Source organism: Lissotriton helveticus, chromosome 2_1 (assembly GCF_964261635.1).
Source record: "Lissotriton helveticus chromosome 2_1, aLisHel1.1, whole genome shotgun sequence".
In the NCBI taxonomy this organism is placed as follows: domain Eukaryota; kingdom Metazoa; phylum Chordata; class Amphibia; order Caudata; family Salamandridae; genus Lissotriton; species Lissotriton helveticus.
In genome coordinates, this window is record NC_136059.1 from 266669886 (window position 1) to 266697328 (window position 27443).

At 46.3% G+C, this 27443-nt stretch overlaps 1 protein-coding gene across 1 annotated transcript in view; it reads left to right on the forward strand.

Annotated features, from left to right (window-relative positions):
- Nucleotides 1-27443, forward strand: part of SMAD4 (SMAD family member 4) — a 308776-nt gene that overhangs the window by 267771 nt on the left and 13562 nt on the right. The window contains exon 11 of the mRNA XM_078674808.1: nucleotides 20170-20308. Coding sequence (XP_078530934.1) covers nucleotides 20170-20308 — 139 coding nt within the window. The remainder of the gene's footprint in view (nucleotides 1-20169; nucleotides 20309-27443) is intronic.

A 27443-nucleotide genomic window follows, 5' to 3' on the forward strand; every position in this document is an offset into this window, starting at 1 on the left:
GCTTACACTGCAGCAGATTCTTCCCTTGCTAAACCAGGGAGATTTCTTAGCGACCTTAGATCTCAAGGATGCTTATTTCCACATTCCACTACACCCGTCACACAGGAAATACCTGAGGTTCACTATTCAAGGCAGGCACTACCAGTTCAAAGTCCTACCCTTCGGAGTCACTACGGCCCCGAGGGTGTTCACCAAGTGTCTAGCGACAGTGGCGGCGCACCTCAGGAGGCAGAATATCCATGTCTACCCCTACCTAGACGACTGGCTCGTACAAGCCAAGTCAGAGCAACAGTGCGCCGCAGACATGTCGACTACAATTCACCTTCTTCACGATCTGGGTTTCTCCCTAAATTACCCAAAATCGCATCTTCAGCCGGCACATGTCCGGCAGTTCCTGGGTGCTACGATCAACACCCTGACAGCCATGGCTCAGCCAAACCAAGTCAGAATCGACAGCATTCAGTCACTGATCCAACGATTCCGACCAAGACACTCCCTGCCAGCGAGAGTGTTCATGCAGTTGATTGGCATGATGGCCTCCTGCATCTTCATAGTCCCTCACGCACGGTTACATATGCGCCCGCTCCAGGAGTGCTTAGCGAATCAGTGGACACAGGCTCGTGGGCAATTGACAGACCTAGTGTTGGTTACCAGTCGGGCATACGACTCTCTGCATTGGTGGACTCCACACAACCTTTGCAAGGGCCGACTGTTCCACGAGCCCGTGCCGCAGATTGTCCTGACGACGGACGCATCTCTCCAGGGCTGGGGAGCACATGTGCTCACTTACACAGTGCAGGGACTATGGACGACGCAGCAACAGAAGATGCACATCAACTATCTGGAACTGATGGCAATCTTCATGGCGCTCAAGTCCTTCATTGTACATCTGAGCAACAAGGTCGTGCTAGTCCGGACGGACAACATGACCGCGATGTACTACATTCAGAAACAGGGGGGCACCCACTCGCCACAGCTGTCTCATCTGGCTCAGAGCATGTGGAAGTGGGCCATTCAGAGGAACATTTTCCTCATGGCAGAACACCTCCCGGGCAAGGACAATCAGATGGCGGATCTGCTCAGCAGATACAGCCATCAGATGCACGAGTGGGAGATACACCCTTCTGTTCTCCACCCGTTCTTCCAGCAGTGGGGTCGTCCGGAGATAGACCTGTTCGCAACAAAGGAGAACGCAAAATGCCGACTCTTTGCCGCCAGGTTCCCTCACCCACAGTCGCAGGGGAATGCGATATGGATGAACTGGTCAGGCAAATTTGCATACGCTTTTCCGCCAGCCCCTCTAATACCGCTGGTCGCAAGAAAGCTAAGGCAGCACTCCATGACTCTCGTCCTGGTTGCTCCAACGTGGGCACGACAAGCTTGGTACACCACGTTCCTCGAACTCTCAGTGGTGCCGCATCAAAGACTGCGCCTCACGCCCAGTCTTTTGACGCAGAACCATGGAGACATTCAGCATCCAGATCCACGACAGCTCAACCTGGCGATCTGGCTCCTGAAGTCCTAGAGTTTGGATACCTTAACCTACCTCCAGAATGCATGAGTATCATCAAGGAGGCGAGGAAACCAACTACTAGAGCATGCTATGCTGCTAAGTGGAAGCGTTTTGTCATCTACTGTACGTCCAATGACATCAACCCACTAGATGCATCTATTCCCAACATCATCTGCTATCTGTTACATCTCTACAAGTGCAATCTGGCGTACACTTCCATTAGGATACATCTCTCAGCCATAGCGGCTTATCTTCAGAACAGGCAGCACCTCTCTGTCTTCAGAGTGCCCGCCATTAAAGCCTTCCTTGAAGGTCTGAAGAGAGTCATTCCCCCAAGAACACCACCAGCTCCGGTGTGGAACCTCAACGTCGTTCTCACCAGACTGATGGGGCCACCATTTGAGCCACTGCACTCGTGTGAGCTCCAATTCCTTACGTGGAAAGTGGCCTTTCTGATAGCTATTACGTCTCTGAGGCGTGTCAGTGAGCTGCAAGCGCTCACCATACAAGAGCCGTTCATTCAAATTCACCCAAATAGGGTAGTGCTACGCACTAACCCTAAATTCCTTCCTAAGGTGGTGTCACAGTTTCATCTTAACCAAACTATTGACTTACCAGCATTCTTTCAGAACCCGCAAACGGTGGCGGAAAGAATGCTCCATACCTTAGATGTACGGAGGGCGTTGATGTACTACATAGACAGAACACAACCCTTTAGAAAGACAAAACAACTCTTTGTTGCCTTCGCACCACAACACAAAGGCAACCCAATTTCCAAAGCAGGGATAGCCAGGTGGATTGTTAAGTGCATCCAGATATGTTATCAAAAAGCCAAGCGCACTTTAACAATACCCCCCAGAGCGCACTCCACACGCAAACTGGGGGCATCCATGGCTTTCCTAGGGAACATTCCTTTAGAGGATATTTGCAGAGCAGCCACGTGGGTCACACCACATACCTTCACAAAACACTACTGTGTTGATGTGCATTCCAAGCAGCAAGCAGCTGTAGGACAGGCTGTTCTCAAGACACTTTTTCAGGTTTCTGCAGCTGGCACGGGCAACCGCCGCTGATGGAGGGACTGCTATGTATTCTATGCTAAGATATGAATTTAGCAGCCCACATGCCTCGAACTGAATATGCTACTTACCAGTATGCATCTGTTCTTGGCATGTAGGGCTGCTAACATTCATATCGCCCGCCCTCCTCCCCGGTGCCTGTCGCAGCTGCAGATATACTATTGTATTTATTCGTTAGCATGGACATCCTTTACACTTTCACTCCATCTCCTGCCACAATGGCGAAAAACAATCTGGGGATGGAGCCGATGCCCATGCGCACTGTAGTCCAGGGGAGGAGCCACCTATCTCAGGATACTTCGAAGACTCTTCCAGGACAACAATGTGCAATCATCCGAGCCCAACACTAGGCGGCGATCTAATGCTAAGATATGAATGTTAGCAGCCCTACATGCCAAGAACAGATGCATACTGGTAAGTAGCATATTCATTTCAATCCTACCTTTCTGATAGACAACAGGCGGTTGCTCTTCCCCCGTACCAATCACAGTTCATGAATGTCCAGCATAGTGCGCCCTCAGTCCAATCCTATTCAATATCTATATGAGACCTCTGGTTACTGTCCTCAAATCACATAACATCAGTAACTAGAAGGCCACCATTCACTTTCGCTGGAAAAATTTCATGACTGTCTGCAAGATACCGCATTATGGTTATGAAATAACTATTTACAATTTAATGGGGAAAAAAATGAGTTCCAGTGTAGTTCAGCTGGGAAGGTTCCCCTCCTACTACTCATTGGGTTTTGGCCACTCCCGTGACAGCTCCACTGATTCCTGCTAAGGCAGTACGCAATTTAGGAGTTCGCTTTGATTGTAATTTGAGTCTAGAGCTGGAAGCTGTTTCGCTCTGTTTAGAGTGCTCCGAAGGATCCTCCCACTGCTTTCCACACAGACCAGATCATTGGTAGTAAGGAGTATCATTCTAAGTCGACTGGCTTACTGCAACACATTGTTGCTGGAGTCTCCTAAATATTTGATTGGGAGACTCCAGAGAATCCAGTCGATGGCGGCCAAGCTAGCTCTAATGAGACCACGTCAATCATCGGCATCTCAGGCCCTCTCTGAGCTCCTCTGGCTCCCAGTTATGCAGAGCGTTCAGTTTAAGTTGCTATGCTTAGTTTTTAAGGCACAGCATGGCCTTGGGCCTAAGCCATTACAGAGCAGGTTTGAATGGTATGTCCCCTCGCGTAACCTTCGTTCCTCCTCAGCTAAACTGATGAGTGTCTAGGTTTAGAAGGGTCAAATCAGGAGGAAGGGCCTTCAGCATTGCAGCAGCTTCAGCTTGGAACAAACTCCCAGCCGAACTTAGGCAGATGGAAAACCTGCTGCCGTTTAGAAAAGTTGAAGAATTGGCTCTTTCCTAGGGCATAAGTTGTGGTCATGGTTCTCTAGTTCTACTGATCCCCTGCCCTCCAATATACTCAGAGTTTAGCTGGTCTCACAAGTTCATGCACCAGGATAGCCGTAGGGTAACAGTGCGCTCTATAAATGCTGTATACAATTACAATCACATATGCAAATAATGCACCAGTCCACACCCAATCCACCAGCCATGCTGGGGGTAGGTGGGCCTAAAAGCAAAATGCTGATCTGCCCCCAAGGGGGCAGAAACAGCCCAAATAGTCACCACCGTAAAAGGGGAGCAATCCTTGCCCAAGGGTCCACTCTCACACACCAATATTTAAAAAAAACACCTGGTGTGAAGTGGCTTCTGCCTCCCCTGGGTACAGATGGTCTTAAAAACATATGGCTGATCTGCCCCCAAAGAGGGCAGAAACAGCCAAAATAATCACCCCATAAAGGAGCGACCCTTGCCAATGGGCCCGCTCCCCAACAACATTTAAGAAAACCCTTGTGTCTAGTGGCTTCTGACCACCTTGGGGGCAGATGGGCCTGACACATATGGCCAATCTGCCCCCAAAGGGGGAAGAATCAACCACAATAACCACCCCATAAAGGGGAGCGACCCTTGCCCAAGGGGTCGCTCCTCAAAAACACAAAAACAATCCCTGATGTCTAATGGGTTCTGCCTCCCTTGGTGACAGTTGGGCCTAAACATAGATGGCCGATCTGCCCCCAAGGGGGGCAGAAACAGCTAAAATATTCACCCCATAAAGGGGAGTGACCCTTGCCAAATGGGCCGCTCCCAAACAACACTAAAATAATCCCTGGTGTCCAATGGCTTCTGCCCCCCTTGGTGGCAGATGGCCTTAAAAACATAAGGCCGATCTGGCCCTAAGGGGGGCAGAAATGGCCAAAATAAATGCTCCCCAAAGGAGAGCGACCCTTGAATGAGAGCCCGCTCCCCACAATAACATTGAAACAGAAAAAAACCCTGGTGGCCTAGTGGGCATACAATAAAAAAATACATTATTTGGGGCAATCTGCTCCCCCAGAGGCCGAAACAGCCAAAATAAATGCTCCTGAAAGGTGAGCGACCCGTGCCTAAGGGGCCGCTCCCCATAATATATTTAAAAAAAATCCCTGGTGACCAAGTGGGCACACAATTAAATTATTTATTTTCTATGGGCTGATCTGCACCCCATTGGGGTAGAAACGGGCAAACAAAGTGCTCCCCAGAGGGAAGCGACCCTTGCCCAAGGGGCTGCTCCCCAAAACACAAGGCATTTATAAAATAAAAATCCCCGAGGTCTTGTGGACATTTCTGCTGCGCGATCATGCAGCAGGAATGCCGAAAAGAGACAATGTTTTCTTTTTTTAAATCTCCCTCACTGTCCTTGAGGAGAAACTCGGTGTCCGGTTGCATCTAATGAAGTTGCATGTGGTGCGCACTGAAGTCATTAGATGATGTGGAGGGAGGCAGCGGAAAGGGCTTCCGCTGTCCTGCTCTCCCCAGTGGGGGCAGCATGAAGAGCGACCCAAGGGGGGAGCGCCAGCGCTTCCCCTGTGGGTGGGTGCTAAGATGGCCGGGAGCCGTCCGCACATGCCCACTGTGACGACGCACCGAAAGGGTTAAAGAGAGCAGGGTGTAGGTATTCGTCTTTCTATCTGCTCCTGGTGGCATAAATTTGGACCCCAAGGATCTGCAGGGGCCTCCAGTCGGCTTACCGCTGGCAGATTCTTCCTTGGTGCCGTCTGTGTACCAGAAACTCGCTACGGGTTCTTACTAGCATCTGGAGCCAATATCTGTGCGCATCCCTTTCACACTGACGCTGGTACCAAAATCACTGGTCACAGAAGACCCTAAACAGATGGCGATAAAGGTCACATCAAGAATCCACATTCACATTCATAATCCCCAATCATTCTAATTCTGTTTGAACACCTCTCCTGCCGTGGAGTGGAGATGACATTGCTGAGGATGGGGATGTTTTACCAACACCCACTATGATTACAACAATTTTTATATTGATTTACAGGAAGCCAGTTGACTTGATGCATCCACTTATAGTGGAATGATTTAGCCCCTTATAGTTGAATGATTTATCCCCTTAGACCATGAACAAAAGAAAGTGCTTTTAACAGAGGCCCTCCAGCTCCCCTCTGTGAAGGTCAAAAGTAGCATACAAACAGAGGTCTTTCGCTAGGCAAGGCTTCCTCTGAGCCCCTATTATGCTTTAATGAAGCCCTGACTGATACATTGATGGGCACATGGGCTAATCTTGTTCATGCCTGCTGATGAACAGGCAATTTGCCACATGCCCCAGACCGGCACTATGCGACCTTGATATCCTGACTCATTATCCCTTTCTTGAGAGTATAATAATTTAAGCCTTTATCAGCAAGGTGAGTCCCGACTCTTTCCATATTATTCCACTGGACAGAGAGTCAAAAAAGATTGAGGCAGTTGAGGCAGATTTTCTTATTAGCCAGCCTAGCCTAGAAATAGATCAATGCCAGATGTTTGCTTGGCTGATAGAAAGGGTGCTGGCCTCCGAAATTGGGACTGGATGTTATTTCCAGTATATCCTGGTGCCGAAGGACAGGGCCTTTTGTCCTGTTTTAGTCTTGTGATTAATTCCTGCAGAAGCACAAATTCATGATGCGCACATTGGTCCAAGTTCTATCTGACCTAGATCCGGGCGACTGGATGGTAGCTCTGGATCTGTAGGATGTGTGTTTTCAAATATCCGTCTTGCAGTCCCACAGACATTACCTGTGGTTCAGTATAGGCAATTCCAATTTTCTATGCTCCCCTTTGGAGTAATGAGCGCCCCTTGGGTGATCACGAATGTGATGGCGGCGGTTGCTGCACATTGTCTGTGTTCGGGATATCGCTTTTCCCCTGCCTCGATGACTGACTTGGCTCACCATAGTCAGTCATAGACCTCCTCCATAAGATGGCATCCCTTCTTAAATTTCTGGAATTAACGATCAGTGTGCCAAAGTTGCACCTGACCAATTTGTAGAGGTTTCCTTTTAAAGAAGCTGATCTGAATGCAGTGCTTTTCAGGGCCTTACCTTAATTGCTTCGGATCCAGGACATTGAGCTATGATCCTGATCTCAGTGGGAGTGGCTCTAAGTCTTCTTAGCCTATTGGCTTCCTTCATCCTGCTTGTCGTCTGTACAAGGAGGCTCTTGTCCTTTGCAGTGGGACTTGAAGTATCAGTGAGCTTACCACCAAGGGAACTTGACGGATTCTATCCCGGTTTCAGAGGAGACTTCAAAAGATCTGCAGTGGTAGCTGCTCAATTCCATCTCCAGTGGCAGGCCCCACTCCCAGATGTGCCACTGCTGGGTTGGGCAAGTCATCTGCCAGAGGTGGAGGTCACTGGCAGAAACCTAACTCCAAATCATTCTGTTGGAGTTGCAGGCCATCTAGTGTTGAGGGCGTTCCTACTGTCAATCATGGGGAGGCTGGTACTGGTTCTTACGGACAACACCACCACTGTGTGGTATTGCAATACGCAGGGCGGAGTAGGGTGCTGGGTACTGTGCCAATAGACTCAAGGCATATCTCTGCTCATGAACCACTTGGCGGGATCTTTGAATGCCAGGGTGGACAGCTCAGCCAATGGCCGCATGGTGGATCATGACTGGTGAGGTGGTGCAGTGAATTTTCCGACAATAGGGAGAACCCTAGTTAGATCTTTTTTGCCACCCCGAGAAAGCTCCGTGTCAAAACACTTGCACATTGGAATTGCCAAGAAAGCTCTCCAGGAGAACCTTTCAGGCTAGAGTGGAGCACGGAACTCCTGTATGCCTTTCCACTTTTACCTCTCCTTCCCCAAATCCTGAAGAAGATCAGGTACGACTAGGACCAAGTCATTGTAGTGGCTCCGGAGTGGGCTGGCAGAGCATGCTCCCAGGGCAGTGTCATTTATGTTGTGTTAAGTTATGTTATGTTAAAGGGCTTTCTTAAGAGCTCGATTGCCCAAAGGGCATCTTGGCGCTGGCTGAAAGGACCACAATGAGAGTTGACCCGTAAGAGAAAAATGTCAGGACCTGAAAAGCCAGGTTTTTAATGCTTTCCTGAAAGCCAACAAATTTGGCATTGATTCAATAGAAAGAGGGAGTTTGTTGCAAGCTTTGGAGATGCTCACAACAAAGTCTTTTCCGCCACAGGAGGCATGCCTGTATCTGGTTACAGAAACCAGCTTTACAGAGGTGGATCTTAACCCCTTTCGGGGCTGATTAGGAGCTCAGATCGTCATGGGCGGAACCTGCCCTACGCTAATGACGAGCTGAGCTCGTCACATAACGCGGGTTTTTTAAAAACGCAGCGCGCAGCGGGAAAACCGCTAGTGCGCATGCGGTTAAAGATCTGGAAGGTAATTACCATCTGAAGCTGTTTTGGAAGAATTCGGACCTTGATTGTGCAAGGCCTTGTAAACAATGCAGAGAGCCTTAAAAAATACTCTCTGCCTCACTTGCAGCCAGGGTAGCTTCTTGATGGAATCTACTACAGAGTGAACTAGTAATTTTCAATAGAGTCCGATCCGCCGCATTCTGTAGTGTCTGCAATTTATTTAACAACTGCTGGTGGGCGTTTAAGTACAGGCCATTTGCATAGTCAATTCCAGACATAACCAAAAAGCGACTTCTGTTCTCTGTAGATGAATGGGTATAAAAGGAAGGATCTTTTTAATCTCACAGTGTTATAAGCAGCTGAACTGACTGATTTGGCCTGATCTAGGAAGGAAAGAGAATCGTTAATGATCACTCCCAAATATTTGGTTTTCTTACCTGGCAGAGGGCCTAACTCTACTGGCCCACCATTCCAGAGACCAGAAGGACCGAAGATGAGCACCTCCGTCTTTCCTGAGTTTAGTTTATGCCAGTTCTTGGCCATCCACAAACTCATCGCTTGCATACAATTACGGAATCTTGAGCCATCTACTACTGCTACATTATCTAATGAGACGACAATCTGAGTGTCGTCAGCATAGGAGGTAAGGGTGAAACCAAAATATCTAATGAGGTCTGCTAAAGGGGTAACATAGATTTTAAAATGTGTGGGGCTAATTGCTGATCTCTGTGGTACACTGCTGGGCAGCAAGAATTCCTTAGACGAAAAGTCACCCAGACGAACTGACTGAACGCGTCCATTAAGGAACGAGTCCAGCAGCTTCAATGCCCCCTTTGTCACCCCTATCCTGCTCAACCTCTCCAACAGCAGCCCATGATTTACCGTATCAAAGGCTGCTGATATGTCAAGCAGGATCAGAGACGCTCTGCTCCCGTTGTCAAGCAAGCTCCTGATTTCATCCTTCGCTTTTAAGAGAGTAGATGTTGTGCTGCGTCCAGTCGTGAACCCGAATTGGGTAGCGTCCAGTACGTTGTTATCCTGGACATAGCTAACCAATTGCTCATTCATGATCCTTTCGATCAGCTTGACCAGAAGTGGTAGGCAGGAAATCAGCCGATAGTTATTCAGATCTGAAGGATCTAGAGAGGGTTTTTTGATAAGCAGCAAACTGATAGAAACTGGCCCAGGCAACACAAGCAATGGAAAATTGCAGAGATCCTGGGTGCAATGGTATCAGTAACTAAGGCTGCAATTTTAGGTGGACAGGGGTCACAGGGCGACCAAGATTTAGCTGACCTGAGCATATCAGCAGCTCTCTCAGTAGAGGGCGAAACGAAGGGACTAAAGGTATTGTTCAGCTGAGAGCTAGGAAGAGCCTCTGTGTCAGATAAAATAGACAACAGAGAAGAGGAAAAGTGTTTAAGGACCCCTTAACTTTCTCCCTAAAAGCAGTTGCCAGAGTCTTGCAGAAAGCTTGCCTGTGGTCATTGCAGTTCTTAGTGGTAACCAAGGAAAGTTTCTGGACAGCTCTTTTGTCTAATTTGATGCTTCTTCCACTTCCATGGTAAAAAATTAACTTTTCCTGGACATTAAGTTTTTTTGTAGTCAGACAGGTCTTTTTTATAAATGGTCTTCTCCTCCTCAGAATACCCTGTTATCCATTTTGTAGGTCTCGCCTAGAGTTGCTGCGCACATGTGCAGCTCGCTCGGCAAGATGTATTGCTTACAAGGGCTTTCAGAAGAAGGCTTTAAGCCCCGCCCCTCATTTCCATTGGCTGGCGTCACCGTTTATGCTAAACGGTGGCCTGCCATTGGAAATGAGGGTTTTTGGTTCACACCCTTTTGCCTCCGATCCTGACTCGGTGGCCTGCTTTGCTGCTGCCGCAAAGCACTTTCTTATCTTTATGGGGCCATGTGTTTCTAATTAGAAAGACAAGGCCCCATAATGACAAGAGGCTGCAGCGCAGTCCTCTTTCACTTTCGGGACCGCACTTGTTAAGGTAAGAAGATTCCCAACCTCGAAGTGCAGTTAAAATACGTTTAATTACAGTTTATAATGTAAATATCCTTAACTTTTAATAAAATGAATACCGTGAACACACATTATGCCTTGCACCTGAGGTGTGCTGAGACAGCTATGCGAACCCCTAGATTCCTCGTGCACTACTGGCCTCCCAGGGCGGGTCTCCTTTTAGCCTGGAATTGTAACCTGAACCCCGCTGGCACGTCAGACGGGAATGCCCAGATAGTGTTGCCTGCTGCGCAGAAAAACCAGTGCTCCCTTCGTACCCACGGCATAGGAGACGCGGTGACGTCTGCAAGCTGTATGAGACCAGTGATCCCCATCCCCATCTCGAAGCTACAAGCCGGGGAATCCCTCTGCCAGCGAGCCCTCCGCCCGCCTCTCGTCGGCGCCGCGGGATGACAGCTCAGCTCTGATCTGTCACACTCTCCTGGCGAGGCTGCCAGATGTCAGGTGCCGCCTGCTGATCCTGACAGGTAACATGTTCCTAAGAGCACCTTTTAGAGCTAGTTAAGTGCTCTCCTTCCATTTTAATTGGCCGGGTAGTTAACATTGGCTCTCCGCCGCCAGTCTGCATGGCTCTGACGCACTCGCCGTCCCCCCTATTATAATAGCACCGAAAGGACTTAACCACTCACTGACTGGTGGGAAAGAAATCCTTGCTGTAAGCTGGGAAAGGACTGGTATCCCGCAGTGGATGCTCCATATGTTTGTGTGCAGCAGATTTCCCGCCAATTGAGTTAAGGCAGTAGTACTTCTCCACAGCAGGCAAAGGCACCCAAGAGATAGCGGCATCGGACGAGTGCCGGCGCTTCTACCTGCACTCGAATGGCGAGGCAGTTTACGGTATCTGATTTAACTGATGCTTTTTTTACAAACCGCCTACTTTCTGGAGGGCAGCCGTACTTTTACGAAATTAAACGAGCTCAACAGGGAAGGTCTCTTTAAAATGGTCGGCTGCTGTGTCCCTGGTTGATGGTGTCTGGGAAGATCATCTGTTCCCAGCTGCACAGGCCAATACGTTTTTAATTTACACATCACAGCTACTCAGTCAGGCACAGTCCCAGTGGAACGCTTTTCAATCACACTGGCCCTCAGCATTAAAGTCTACCAGGTAAGAAATATAAAAAGAAAAAAAGATTTCCAGACTTTCTTTTTACTAACCAAGAGTGCGATTTGTCATTTCTGCTAGAGCAGTCCCTCAAGGTAGAACAAAGGTAAAAGGGACAACAGACCACCTTTAACTGTGTTTGTCCTTGGGACAGTGAGGGATTGAGGTTGGCTTCTGGGGATGTCAAGACTTTAGAGACGTTTGTTACTGTGGTGGATGGAGAACATATTGAGATAAAGCCTGACATGGAAAAAATGAGGCTTTTCTTACATCTGGGACTACCTGAGGGTTGGAGAATGCATGTTTTGGGAATTGGTCTGAGATCTAGGTCACTTCAACACCTTAAGAAATTTAAATGTTTTGTAAAATAATCCAATTAGATTTTGCCCAAACTGGCATCACAAATTGGTGGGGAAAAAAAGTAATGCACGTAGTGTTTTACAATTTTTGTCGATTCAAACACTAAAAGACTGTAGGAATAAAGATGGAAAGAACAGCAGCTGCAAAATAGTGGATAGCGAATTCAGATTCAATGCTTATTTTGTTTGGCGATCAGCAATGCAGGAGATAAAGGAGATAATACAGCATTTGCCAGATGAATATAAAGGAAAAGCCAACAGCATGGAACAAGAGGGAAAACTATTGCGAACACGTTTCAAGTCGTCTTATGATTCGGCCCATACAGCCAGCAGGCAGCTGCGTGCAAGCATAATATTACACAATCAATGCAAATCATTTCTGGTTTTAAATGTGAACTGTAAGATAAAAATGTTGACACTCTATTCAGGCTGAAAATCTTTTCAGCGGTATGGTTGGCAATTCACTGTATCAAACAAGCATTGAAAATGCAATAGGTCTCGCCTTTGATTAAGTTAGTAATTTCCTTTACTAATGGTATTGTATTTTAGCTTTGCATTATTTAGTGTATATTTGCGATATGTTCTAGTTGCATGTAGTTAGAATTGTTTTGTTGGCTGTGTAGTAGTTTAAAGCATAGCATTGATTGAAAAGAGCAGTGTTTCATATTTGGGAGGTGAATGAATAGAAGAATAGTATGTGTTAATTTCGTATAGTGAGGATTACAATAGCATAAGGCAGACAAAAGGAGCGAGGTGAGAGCAAATATATGCACATATCACAAATATAATGCAAAGCTAGAATGCAATACCATTAGCAAAGAAAATGGCTTTAACTTAATCAAAGGTGAGACCTATTGCATTTTCAATAAGTGTTTCTTCTGCATTCGACAGCCCTGCTTAGGTACTCCGTTTGTCAGAGAACAATGGTGCAGATAATTTTAGTCTTTTTATCAATTACATTTTAACTGGCACCAAGGCATGAGCTGCTGCGTCCAGCCATTTCAAGTTCCAACTCCTCCGATTCATTTGGAGTGGAGATATCCTCTGTGAAAGGCCCAACTCCTTCATGTTTTGTAATAAAGTGGCTGTGTCAGCATCGGAGGGTATATCCAGATAAAAATTTAAATCACCTAAAATGGTGAAGTTCCGAAGTAAGATATTAGCATCTAACATACTGTTCAATTCAGCCATCACATTTATACGAGGACCTGAAGGACGGTATATCAGCATGCCATTAAATGATACATTGTCGGTTAAATATGCACAGAAAGTAAAGGCTTCGCAAGATAGAGGGGCGAGAGAATTGCAAGGTACTTTAATGTGCGAATTGTAAACCAGCGCGATACAATCCCCCCCGCTTGTCTGTCCTATCAAGTTTGTAGAAGGCATAGCCTTCTAAAATGGCCGCAGTAAAATCCGGATCGGATTGCAAATGAACCCAAGACTCTTAACAAAAATAAGGGCTGGCAAGTGAGTTTCAGTAAGCAGCTTAAATTCAACATCAAAGAGCACACATTTAAAAGTACGCAAGGCAAATATGATTCAGTTGGAGTTATGGGTGTAATATTGCCCCCAGTCCTAAGGCAACTTGAGCCTGCCATGACCTGAGCTATAGCTGCAGAAGAAAAGCCGGGCTGGTCACCCTGCTGGTGGAGGTTCTTACCTTTGGTAGAGGAAACTGCTGTTCAGGACCAGAGCCAAGTGAGGGATTGCGACTGAGGTTAAGCAGCGTCAGAGCATCACAAGAGTTGGTCAGTCTCGGGAGCCCTGCAGACCCGAAATGGGCATAGTGGCTGGCACTGGCCGCGTTCCGGATGCGGATAGGAGCAGATGGGCTTGCCAAGTGTGGAAATTAAGCGGCCACAGTTGACTGAGTTTGATCTTCCTCCTGAGGTTGTGCATTTTATCATTGCTGTGTGGCACCCCTCTACACAATCTGTTAATGCAGGGCGCTGGGACACGTTTCTGACTTGGTATGGATCTCGCAACATGGGCCTGTTGCAGGCTAAACTTTCTGACATTTTATTGTTTTAGACTTTAACCTGGAAAGAGCTTGTAGTGGGCACCATAAAAGGTTATTTGTTGGCCCGTTTGCCTTCTTGTGTTTGCTGGATCAGTCATCCTTGTTTAAATCACCTGTTTTAAAAGGATCGCTAACATGTTTTGTCCTGAACTCTTTTTGATGTCACAGTGGGATCTCAATTTGGGCCTTATTTTCCTTATGTGCTCTGCCTTCCAGACAATGCACAGCTGGTTATGGTCTCCTTACTCTGAAAACAGGTTTCCTCATTGCTGTTACTTCAGCTTCTCACATTAGTGAGCTTCAGGCCCTTTCTCTATAACCTCTGTATGTCATCTTATTTACAGACAAACTGGTTTTGAGGACCAGGGCACCCTTTTTGTTAAAAGTCGTGACTCCTTTTCACATTGTGCAGTCCATCAGCCTCCAAACGTTCCTTGCTCCACGTCCCTCGCGAAAGAGGAAAGACTCCATTAGTCGGACCTAAAAAGTGCTTTGAGCTTTTATATTGATCACACCAAATGCCATGAGGTCTTTGTATGATTCTCTGGGGCAAAGAAAAAAGCGAGGTGGTGCAGGAAAGGACTTTGTCCAGGTGGATTGTCCGCTTAATTAAGATGCTATGCATTGGCCAAGAACCAACGGTCTTTGCTTAAATCACCTGTTGTGATGAGGTTAAAAAAAGGCTTGACATTCCTGTTTCCTCCTAAACTGTTGTGATTCCACAGTGAGACCTTAATATGGTCTTTACGTTCATAATATCTAGGCCCTTTGAGCTGATGCATATCTGCTTCCTATGTCTCTTGACTTTCAAGACTATATTCCACATTGAGAGTACTTCAGCTTGTCCTGTGATTGAGCTTTAAACACCGTCTGAGCCTACACCACCTTTTTCCAGACAAACTGGTGTTGAGAACTTGGGTGGTCTTTTTGCCTAAAGTTGTGACTCCTTTCCACGGTGGACAATCAGTCATCCTGTCTAGTTTTTTGGCCCTCATCACTCTTTGAAAAAGGAGGAGAGGCTTTATTGGCCTGGCCCAAATGGGCTTTACGCTTTCATATTGATCGTACCAAGGACCAATGTGTAGATGATAAGCTTTTTGTAGGATTGTCCGGGACAAATAATACATAAGAAAACCTGGTTGACGTGGATAGTATTCTGCATTAAGATCTGCTATGCACTGGGCAAGAAGCAGCCAACAGTAGGTCTGAGAGTCAATTCCGTCAGGGCTAAGGCTGCTAGTACTGCATTAGCACTCGGAGTGCCTGTCTTTGGAAACCACCAGGTTGCAATGTGGGCAGGCATCCGCACTTACGATCGAAAAAGCACTGTTGCCTTGACTGTCCAATCTAGGAAGAATGACATTTCACCTGCTCAGTCCTTCAAGACTGAGTCCACTCCACAGACCCTCCATCTGGGGAGGTACTGCTTTGTTGTCTATTCTAAGGTGAGGAATCTGCAGTTAGAAGTATCCATCAGAACAAAAAGTTAGTTAACTTTGGTAACATTATTTTTATAGTGGATAGTCTACCTAACAGCGGATTGCTCATTGCCCATCCAGTGCCCCATTCTGTAGAGTGACCTCTTTTTAACATCTGAAAAGGTCCCAAGCTTTGCATCTGAGGGCACTGAAAGGGACAAGTAAGAAACTGACTTCAGCGCACTGTTGTTGCCCTTATATGCGTGTCCGTTCTGTCACTTCCTTGGCAGTACTGCTTCAGTGTTGAATGGATTCGCCTATCGCCATGGGAGTTTTCTTAGAGAGTAGTTTTGCAGACACACTCTAGATCTGGATCACTCGGGAATCATTCTACATGAAGGAATCCATGGTTATCCACCATAAAGAGCATCCCCAAAGACAAATAACTTGTTCATCATGTAGTGGAGTCTATCTCAAGTGGAATGAAATAGAGTAAAAGATAATGGTGCATGTGGTTGTGCCTACCTACCGTAAGGAGGATTAGTTTGTGTTTCTTGGGTTGATTTGGTTCTGAATAATCCGCTGTCCTCTTTTCCTTGTGTTGTTAATGGAATTTGGCCCTGCATCGGTCATTTTGTAAAAAGCTTGATCTTGATGCCCTTCCTGAATTCTAGTAATTATGGGAATTTCTTGTCTTTGTAGGGAATGAGTAACAATCGTTGCCGTTTTATGTGTGCATGGTCTTTGTTAATGTTATCACAATTTCTAGAGCGCACTACTACCCTTAGGTGTCTAGGCGCTTGTAGACCGCACACTGTACAAAAAAAGCTTAGTTCTTAAATAGCCACGTTTTAAGGTTTTTCCTAAATTCCATCAAAGAAGGTATCTTTCTGAGAGTAAGCGGGAGAGAATTCCAGAGACTAATGGTGCTATGACTTAAATGCCTGCCACCCCAGTTAGTTGTCCTGATTCTGTAGGTGGGCATTAAGAAGGCAGTAGCCGAACGCAGTTGTCTAGAAGGGGAATACCAGTTAAAAACCTGCCAAAGAAACCATGCGCCAGCTTTGTGTAAAGCCTTATGTGCTAAACACAAGGCTTTACATTTTACACGATAAGCTACTGGCAGCCAGTGCAGCTTTTGTATTCCAGCCCAAATGGACTGGTATTTGGGGACATTAAGTACCACTCTAGCAGCAGCATTCTGTACTGACTGCAGTCTTCTAAGTTGACTAGACTGTAAATTAATATATAAGGCATTAAAATAATCTAGTTTGGTCAACACAAGAGTGTTTAAAACCCGTTTTTCTTGCACTTTCCGGAACAAATGGAAGGATTTTGCACATTGTTCTAATGGTGGGGAATGCAGAGGACACCACCTTAGAGACTTGGGTTTTAAAATTCAGCTTCTCATCGATGATGACTCCCATGGTTTTTAGCTTTCACTACTGGCGTGGGAGGGGGGCCCAGGATGCTTGGCCACCATACTGGGGACCAGAGAGGGGCCAGTTTACCAAAAAGCACGACCTCGGTTTTACTCGAGTTGAGCTTCTTTGGGGTTGAGAATGACTTGTAAAAAAACACTAATTGAACCCTTGAAACTATACATTTATTAAGGTTTGACTAACCAGATTATATTTCTCATTAAATTGGTTATCTGATAATTCCTTACCCACATCCTCTTCTGCTTGTTGTACATACTCTAGGTTATGTATTTGTTTGTTTTCCTCCATCAATGTTGTTGCAGCAGCACTGCAGTGATGCTCACTTCCCCAGCTCATCGTGTTTTAGAAGAATCGATGTGTTTAGCACTACAGATAAGTTATTCCACTGCTGGCTTGCAACTTTCATTATCCAGGTGTACTGCAGCATTGTCTTACTGGTCGCTAATTTGGTCAAAACTATATTGAAGAAGGAAAAGAACCTTTCTTGTGTTTTGTCTTCTCATTATGGATATTTGTATGGTCCTATAACCATGCTGACCCCTTCACTGTGGAATCAAGTACACCTAAAATTTGGTAGAAGATGTAGCTTTGTCCAGTTTGGATCGAAATAATTAAATGGGTGACGGTTGGTGCATGTTAGACCTGGCTTCTTTGGCGTGGTGTCCCCCTATCTTTTTGCCTCTACCTCCTGTATTTTTTATGCTGTGCTGGATTTAGTTTTTGGTGGTTTAGATGCTTTGGGCACTCTGCCACTGCTGTCCAGTGTCAAAGTGCAGGTGCGCCCTGTGTAAATTGTTATTATGATTGGTTATCCATGATTGGGATATTTGTGTCACCCAGAAGTCCCTAGTAAAGTGCACTGAGAGTGCCAGGGCTGGTGATAACAAATGCTACTAGTGAGCCTGCAGCACTGAATGTGCCACTCACCTCAGTAGCCCTAAAATTCCCACCGCAGTGCCTGTGTGCAGTCTGTGAACTGCCATGTCCTCCTGGTCAGTGTCCCCACTGGCCAGGCATAAACCTTCCCTTTCTGTGCACATTGGTCACCCCTATGGAAGGCCCAAGGTACCCCCTTGGGCAGGGTGCAGTGTATGTGAAAGGTAGAGCATGCACTTGCGTTTTTCACTATTGTAAGGCTATCTTGCCCCATAGGCTATCATGGGGGATGGTGGCTACAGTGGCTACCAGCATATGTTCCCACAGGAGCAAGATAGGACATACAAGTATGGTATCCCTGAACTCCGAATTTAATAACCCATCTTTTAGGAAAGGCTGTTTTTAAATCCTGTGTTTGAGAACAGCACTTTTAGAAAGTTGCTGTTCTATGGTCTGACCTTTCTGTGTGCCTTAGCCTGTTTGTGAATTGACTGTCTGGTTTGTGAGTGACAGGGGCTGGGTGGCTCCCAGAGTCTGAGTGGCTCCCAGAGTCTGAGTGGGCCATCCGTGGGCTGAATAGCTCCATCTGCATCTAGAGTGGTGGGAGGGGGTAGCACCTGGGCCTGAATAGGGCTGTGCCTGCCTTCCACAATGCCGGCTCCGCCTCCTGCTGGGCGGCTGACGACCCTGCCCCTCTCTCTGAAAGGAAAGGAGAGGCCAGGAAAACAAAGTGCTCAAGGAACACCCAGAACTGGTTCAGACCAGGCTCAGAGCCCTCCTGCAGAAAGGGATCAAAGACTTTTAGGGGTATAAGTACAGGACCCCTGATTACAGAAAATTAGATCATCTTGGAATCAAGAAGGAACCTCTGCCAAGGAGAAAGCTGGAAGACTGAAGAGGAAGGACTGTCCTGCTGTGCGTTTGTGGGCTGAACTGCAGTTGCTTTGCTGCCAAGGAGAGGGGAAGGACTTTGCTTTGTGCTGTGTCCCCTTGCTTGAAGAGACCTCCATGGGCCTGAGTTGAGCTGGCTCCCTGTTAAGAAGTCCCAGGAACAAAAGGACTTCACCCCCCAGCATCCCTGAACTCTACTGAGAGAGTTCTGTCCTTCCTCGAGTGCATGGGCCAGTTGTGGTGCCTCTGGAAGTTATACCGGTTGTTGGGAAGCTGGAAAAGAAGATACTAAAGACTTTCTGCAAAGTTTCAAGCATCGCTCACTTGCGGAGCGCATCTCCGTCAGTGCGAGGAAAACTCCCGCCTCGAGATCGTCGCAGCACCTGTTGCCGCTGCAAGAACCGACGCATCCTTCACTTGCGGAACACATCGCTCTGGTGCGGGAAAAGTACCATCTCTGCGAGTATCGTCGCAGAGTCTGTCGTCACTGGGTGAGATTGTCGCATGGCCTGCTTGCGGAACGCATCATGTCGCTGCAAGAGTCATCGCAGAGCCATCGCATCGAGGGGCCGTGAGAGGAAAAGATCGTTGCTGCGCATCCCCACCGCACCTGAGATCATCACAGTCCCGAAGATCATCGCATCGCACCTTTGCGAGACGCTTCCTACGAAACCTGCGCACTGGAATCCACACAAGGTATCGCATCCCTCCCTATACAGACCAGAGTCACCGCAACACGCCCCCTGCGTCCAGCGGGGTTGTCGCATCGCCTCCCCAGGGTCTCAGGAGTGACGCATCACTTGCTTTTCAACGCTGCAGCTTTCACTTGGAACTATTGTCGCATCTAAAGGTACTGTTGGCTAAACGTGACGCAACTGTGAACTTTTCACGCAACTGTGAATTATTTTATCGCAAGCTTAAGAACACTTTTGAAACCATATTCTTGAACTGTGTATGCTGGATTTTTGTCATTTTGGTCTTGTGTAGTTTAGATTAAATACCTTTATTTTTCTAAACTGTTGTGGAGTCAGTTTGTGGTGTTTTCACTGTGTTACTGTGTGTGCTGGTACAAATACTTCACACATTGCCTTTGATAAGCCTTGACTGCCTGTGCCAAGCTACCAAGGGGGTGAGCAGGGGTTATCTCAGAGGGTTTCCTCCTTACCCTGACTAGAAGCAAGGGTACCTTTTTGGACAGTGGTACCTACCTCTGCCAACTAGAGACCCCCAGTTCTAACAGTGCATGATAGAGCAATGCAGCTTCTAAAATTCCAGGCTCGTAGAACAGGCTCGTATTGCCTCTTGTTTTTAAAAACAGTGCCTGTGTCATCATTATTGCAATTCATTTTATGGTAAAAAATGCCGAAAAAAGAGGGGATACCTTGGCCAGATTGTCATTTGTAGTTGTTTGCACATTATAATTGAACATTGTTCTTAAAAGAAATTAGATAGCAGTTCTTCTTATAGGCATTTTCTGAATGCAGAAATCGTTTTCAAATGTCATATTTTATCATTTAAAATGAGTTCAAGGATCAGAGCTATTTTATGGTTTATGACTATAAAGTAAACCGAGAACTAGGATTTTAATAAGTGCTTTCCTACTTAGTTTCTTCTGTCTTTAATGAGCAAAGCAAATTGTGCTATATTTATCATTCAAGTGTGACTAGGAAACCAGATATAAATGGCATGTCTAATTAAAATGTTCATTATATTTGGAAAAGGTATTTGATTTACGCCAGTGTCATCGACAAATGCATCAGCAAGCTGCAACTGCACAAGCAGCAGCGGCTGCCCAGGCTGCCGCAGTAGCTGGAAATATCCCTGGTCCTGGATCAGTTGGTGGCATTGCCCCAGCTATCAGTAAGTGTTTTTTCCTCTTTGTTTGTCTTTCTGTTTACTGACAGTTTTCAGAGATGACTGGCCAGTAAAGCCAACATTATCAGTGTGGGTCTTAGTTCCAAGTTGTGTGCTAATTTTCGCAACCTCCAGTTTTACCATGATAGATTCCAGTAGGTCTAACCCGATGAAATTTGTCAGGGAAAATATCCTGTGAAAAGGCAAAGCTTGCGTAATTCAGTGTGGTAAATACTGATTCCACATGTTAATCCACATTTGCATTTTGAAAACTTGGAAATGTAGATATTTACAACGTGTTAAATGACTTATCCCGGATGTTTCCCGGATACTGTTTATTTGCAGGTGTGGTGAATATCTCTCCTTATACCACCTAACCTGTAATGGGGACCTAAGAAGTGTTTTAAGTTTTTTGAGTATAAATCTTCGTCCATCAGTGATAGTCAACCAGTAAAATAACAAATGTATTTCTGCTACATCCATAAAAATGAAATCATGTAAAGTTAATGATCTTTGTATAGCTCACCTTCAATCATGGGTATGGTCTTATACATCTGTAGCACGTTCAGATACTTTTTCAACACTGTAGGATTCAGTTTGTGATAATGTGTTGACTGTATTCTGTTTTGGTCTATTTATTGTTTTACTCATTGTAGATGCATAATCATGGTACGTAAGGGATTCAATCATTGCTTATGTACTTTTTATGTTAGTATACCTGCTCTTCACCTGACAGTCGGAAATGTATATCTTTGGCGTTGGGTTCATTGATGTGGAAATTGAGGTCGCCGAGCAGGACGTAGTGGTGGGAGTCAATGGCAAGGGGGGCGTTGAGATTGGAGATGGCTTCGTAGAAGGCTGGTCGTGTTCCGGTGGTTCTGTAAGCGAGAGTGCCTCTTTTCGTGGTCTTGCCATTGATTTGTAGTCTGAAGTTGCGGTGTTCCATGAGGGGTGTAGGGTCGTTTTTGGTGATGGTTCAACGGATGGTTTCCTTGGAGATTATGGCGATGCCTCCATAGTGTTTGCGCGGTCTTGGTGTATTATCTTGTAGAGGTTGGGTGTAGCAGTGGCAATGTCGGGGATCGAGGTGGGGTTGAGCCACTTTTCTGTGATTCAGCCCCTGTTGGGGAAGAATGTGGTGACGGCATTGAGCAGGATACATTGGAGTGGTTCTGCGTTGTGCGTGGTCTCGTGAGCGGAGTCAACATGGGTCCAGTGTGGGCAAGTGGCCCTGTGTAGCATGAGAAGCGGGTGTGGTGGCAAGTAAAGGGTCCCTTGATTGTTCGCAGAGTGGACATGAAGCCGTTGTTGCGACGTCCAGGGTCTAGGGCCATGAGGTCCATGGTGGAGTAACGGTGGATGGACTAGTGGTTGTGACGTAGATAGGCATACCTTTGGCATGCCTTCGCCACCGTCCACGCAGCAGACTCCATAAATAGTCTTGGGAGGTGAGAGGAGCTGAAAAAACGGTGGGAGTGAGCGGGGCAACCAGATGAAGGGCACAACCCAGAAATTAAGCTGGCAAAACCTTAATTCCACTATAAGACCAAACAAAATTACAATAAAGTAAACAAAATTAGCTTGAGCCGGGTTCACATAAGACTGTCCAGCAAGACCTAAATTCGCAATGGAAACAGGTGGAAGATATGGTCTGCGTTGCAAGTCGCTTGAAACAAGCTATGATCTGTTGGAAAATTCCAGAAAGCCTAACTGCAGGCCTCTTTCCTACCAATAATAGAAAGGTTATTACTCACCGTAGATGCATGCATTCATAGACTGATGGGGAACCCTCTTGCAAGAGTTTTCAACAAGAGGCCTATGGTCAAATGCAGAGAAGGCCTACATTAATGTGTTGGAACTCCACACCATAAGACAAGGTTTACAAGCGTTCCTTCCCAGATTAGTATTTCTCACAGGATATACATTGCTGGGGAACATCTACCAGGCTGCCAGAATAATCAGGAAGATGCGCTCAGCTGGGAAATGATGGATTATCATGAGTGGGAACAAAAAGAGGTGGATTACACTTTCAATCAGTGGGGTTACACCTCAACCGATCTGTTTGCCACTCCGAAGAACAAGTAAACCCCATTCTTCGCAAGCAGGTTTTGGTATCCAGAGACAATAGGCAATGCTCTTTTGATCAGTTGGTCCAAGATATTTGCCTATGCCTTCCCACCTTTTCCCTCTGATCCCCAGGGTGTCGAAGCAGGCAAAAATAGAACATTGCTTTTTGATCCTTTAGTACTCTGGTATGGCCTCACCAGTACTGGTAATATGAGCTGCTGCAGTTGGCAGTATGTCCAGCCATTCCTTTGATTTCAAAAGATTGTATTAAAAATTTCAGTACAAACATGTTGTTGGTATGCATACATGGACTAAGTAAATTATCAGTACAATTGCTCAGATAGTATATAAAGATAGTGCAAAAACTAGTAAACACTTATTGAACAGCCCAGTGAGGCACATATATCTGCATTGCCTAAACACATGGTGGAAAAATAAAGAAAAATAAAGAAATAAATGGGGGAAGGGATGGGAGTAGGAGATTTCCATTATTAACAGACAAGGCATACATATCCCATGTCTAATTGCATTAATACATGTCAGCAAGACCATGGGAAAGTCACCCAAGTCCCGGCGACTGTCGAACATAACAGGGAGTCAACAATGATGGTATAAGGAGAGCGTAGGCTAATAACCTTGGAGGAGTGGGGGTGTTTTGACTAATTCAATCCCAAATCGGTTCAGATTATTCCATAGAGCTTTATTGCTCTGATCCAGGGATATTGGGTAGACAATATTGAGTGTGCACGCCTGATGTATCTCAGCCATTCCCACCATGTGTTATTGGAGGTATTCCCCCGTGGTTTCCGGGAAGACAAGAAAGTGTTCGAGGCATATGAGGTGCAGATTGTACACTTAGCAATAGATCGCCACCTGGTGTTGGGCTCGGATGATTGCAGGTTGTTTTCTTCTTGGAAGAAGTCTTTGTAGTCACGAGATCGGTGACTCCTCCCTTGGACAATACTGCGCATGGTCATCGACTCCATCCTCAGATTGTTTTTATTCCGCCGCTGGGTTCGGATGAAAGTTTTCTGCTCCGGCTAGAAATCACTCTTTTCGGCATTTTCGAAGTGTGAAACTTTAGATAAACACTTTTCGACATCGAATAAACTTTTCGACATCACCAGCTACATCCCGGTGCGTCGACGCGGGCCGTTGGGCCTATTGGCGCCGTACGGCCTACGCCTCATGGACAGAACTCCATTCAAGAGATGCCCGGTATGTCGAGCAAAATTCCCTCATAGCGACCATCACGAGGTTTGCAACCTCTGTCTCTCGTCAGAACACGACGAGTCGACCTGCACAGCCTGTGCTTCCTTCCGATCGAAGAAGACCAATCGAGATCGGAGGGCCCGTCGACACGAGATGAGGAGATCAGCGCCAGCACCGGAGGCCATCTTTGAGGAGGAGATCGTCGAAGGAGACTTCTCCGAGGACGAGAACCCACTCGAAGATATCTCCGTGGACGAGGCTCCACTCGTCGCCAAGGAAGATTCGCCTGATCTCCAGATCATATCGGGAGCAGAGGACTCGGACGATTCGATTCCATCTCGACAACCCGTGAGTACCTCTGCCCCTGCACAACAGACACTTCCCAAACCAAAGGCAACGGTCAGCACTCCACCCATGGGGCCCAGCCGAGACTGAAATTTACCCTCCGACGCCCCGCCTTCGGGCTCGGCTCCGAGGAAAAAGACTACGCCTTCCAGTGCCTCTGCACCAAAAAAACCACATGTGCCAATTCCACCTCCTCCATTGGCACCGAAAAATCCTTCGACACCGAAGGACTCTTCGGCAACGAAGCTAAAACGCCCTTCGGCGCCCAAAGACTCTTCGGCACCCAAACCAAAAGAGGCTTCGGTGCCAAACCCAAGAACCGTAAACGGACCCGAAAGCTTCGACTCCGAAACCATCCGGTTCCAAAAATAAAGAAGGGAAGATAGATTCCGGCGCTGCAGGCCCAACAAAACCTGTCTCCACGCCAAAATCTTCAATAGCGATACCAAAGACTACAAGGCCTGACACAGACAAGCCTAAACCACCTTCGGCACCGAAGAAATTGCCACAGGACTCGATCACTCCTCCTAAGGCAAAAAACACTAAACAACCCCTATCGGTACCGAGGAAATCGACGCCGAAGAAGATTATTATAGAAGAGGAAGATCTGTTTACACCAGATCCTAAACAGAAAAAAGTCTATATTAATCCAAAAACTGGACATGTGGAAGCAATTCCTCATAAAAAAAAAAGACCAGCAGACGGACCACTTCAAACTGTGGTTCCTGCCAAAAAGGATTGTGCAACTTCTCCAATCCACTCTCCTTCACCTTCTTCCAATCCTATCACTCCATATATTGAGCCTATAACTTCTCCTGCTCAATCTCCTGCATCATCACACCACACTGACGAAGAGTATGACTTCGGTGCGGGGGATGATGTACCAGAGCCACATACATACCCTTTAGATGAGGATGAAGATGTCAACCCAGAATTTCCCAAAGATGACAATGCATATAATTTCCACCAAATAATGCACCAGACATCCCTGATCCTCAGTACTACCCAACAAAACCTTCCCCTCCAGAGGATAGTATTGGGTTCAATCATCTATTAAACAGAGCTGCACTTTACCACGGAGTTCCAATGCACTCTGATGCCATTGAGGAGGGTTTCTTATTAGACACTTTTGAGCAGTCACAAAGGTCTACTCAAATACTACCTATGATCAAAGGGGTCATTAAACATGCTCCAGAGATTTTTAAAGATCCAGTAAGGTGTAGGGTACTAAATCCCAGAATAGAGAAAAAGTATAGACCAGCACCAGCTGACCCAGTCTACATTAAGGGACATCTGCCATTAGACTCTTTGGTAGTGTCAAATGAACGTAAAAGAGCCAATTCCCAAATTTCTGGTGACACCCCCCAGCCTGACAAAGAATCAAAAATTATTGCTGCGTCAGGGAAACGGATTGCTACGCAAGCAACAAACATATGGCGCATAGCAAACACACAACCCTTACTCTCACGCTACAACAGGGCTCACTACGACCAACTAGAAAAATTAATGGCACACCTACCAGATCAATACAAAGATCAGGCAGCAGAGCTCTTACAAGAAGGCAAATTAATATCTAATGCCTCAATTAAATGTGCATTAGATGTAGCTGACACAGCATCCAGAGCAGTTAACATTAGTGTTATCCTCAGACGTCATGCATGGTTACGCTTTTCAGGTTTCAAACCAGAAGTACAAACTACCATCCTGAACCGGCCCTTCAATCAGAACCAGTTGTTCGGGCCAGAAGTAGATAACACACTAGAGAAGCTGAAGAAGGACACGTACACTGCTAAGTCTATGGGTGCATTACAATCCACCCAGACTAGAAGTTCCTTTCGTCGCTCCTCTTATAGAGGAGGCTCCAAGCAGACTGGCGCAGATAACACATCTTTTAAAACACATACACAAACCCCCTCTAATAAAGGCTACTTTAGAGGAGGATACAGAGGCAACAACATTAAGGGAAGAGGTAGAGGTAATAACAACAACCGCTCCTCTTCCACTCCCAAACAGTGACTTCCCTCTGCCTCCCCTACAGCATTCCACTCCTGTGGGGGGCAGACTATCACAGTTCTTACCTGTCTGAAATTCCATCACAACAGACAGGTGGGTAAGACAAATTATCCAACATGGTTACTGCCTAGAACTTACAGCAACCCCCCCAAACATACCAACCAGGCAGCGTCCAATGTCCACAGAACACATAACTCTGCTTCAACAGTAAGTTCTAGCACTTCTACAAAAAGATCTTATTCAAGTGGTCCCTTTACAGGAACAAGGAACCGGAGTCTACTCCCTGTACTTCCTAATACCCAAGAAGGACGGGACATTAAGACCAATTCTCGACCTCAGGCCCCTCAACCACTACATACAATCGGATCATTTTCACATGATCACTTTACAACAAGTACTCCCATTACTAGAACAGGGAGACTTTCTTACAACACTAGACTTGAAGGACGCCTATTTTCAAGTTCCTATACATTCTGCACTCAGGAAGTATCTAAGATTTGTCATACAAGGACAACCGTATCAGTTCAAAGTCCTTCCATTCGGGCTCACAACAGCATCCACGAGTGTTTACAAAGTGCTTAGCAGTAGTAGCAGCACATCTCAGAAGACAATAGATACATATCTTCCCTTATCTCGACGACTGGCTCATAAAAGCAAGATCGTTCAACCAGTATGTACAACACACAAAACAAACAATACAAACATTACACGACTTAGGGTTTACAATAAACTACACCAAGTCGCACCTAGAGCCTTCGCACGTTCACCAATATCTACGAGCTACCATAGACACATCGGCAGCTCTAGCGTATCCCAGTCAAGCCAGGATTCAAAGCATTCAGAGCTTAAAGGTCTCCCTTTTTCAATGCCAGCACTCTCTTCAAGCCAAAGTGTTCATGAAGCTAATAGGCATGATGACATCTTGCATCTTCATAGTTCCTCACGCAAGACTGCAAATTTGCCCACTACAAGAATGTCTCGCACAACAGTGGAATCAGGCTCAAGGTCAGCTCACAGACCTGGTGTTGGTGGACAGCCGTACATATCGCTCTCTGCAATGGTGGAACACCAAAAACTTGACAAAGGGACGGCCGTTCCTAGACCCTGTTCCACAAATGGTGCTCACGACAGATGCATCCCTCACAGGATGGGGAGCCCATCTCCTGCACTATACCACTCAAGGCCAATGGAACAGCCAACAGAAACTGTTCCACATCAATCACTTAGAGTTGCTAGCGATTTTCCTAGCACTCAAGACTTTTCAAGTAAAAGTACAAAACAAAGCTGTTCTAATCCGGACGGACAATATGACAGCTATGTATTATACACAACAAACACAAAAGGGGGTGCTACTGGTCTTGATAGGCTAGAAAGTGTCTGCTTTCTCATGAGGAGTGTGTGTACTGACTGAAGAGTGAGAGGTAAGAAAACCCATCAGCCCACCCATTGGCGGAACTTCATCATCTGGGGTTTGAAAGTACGAACTGGTATCCACTAAGGCACT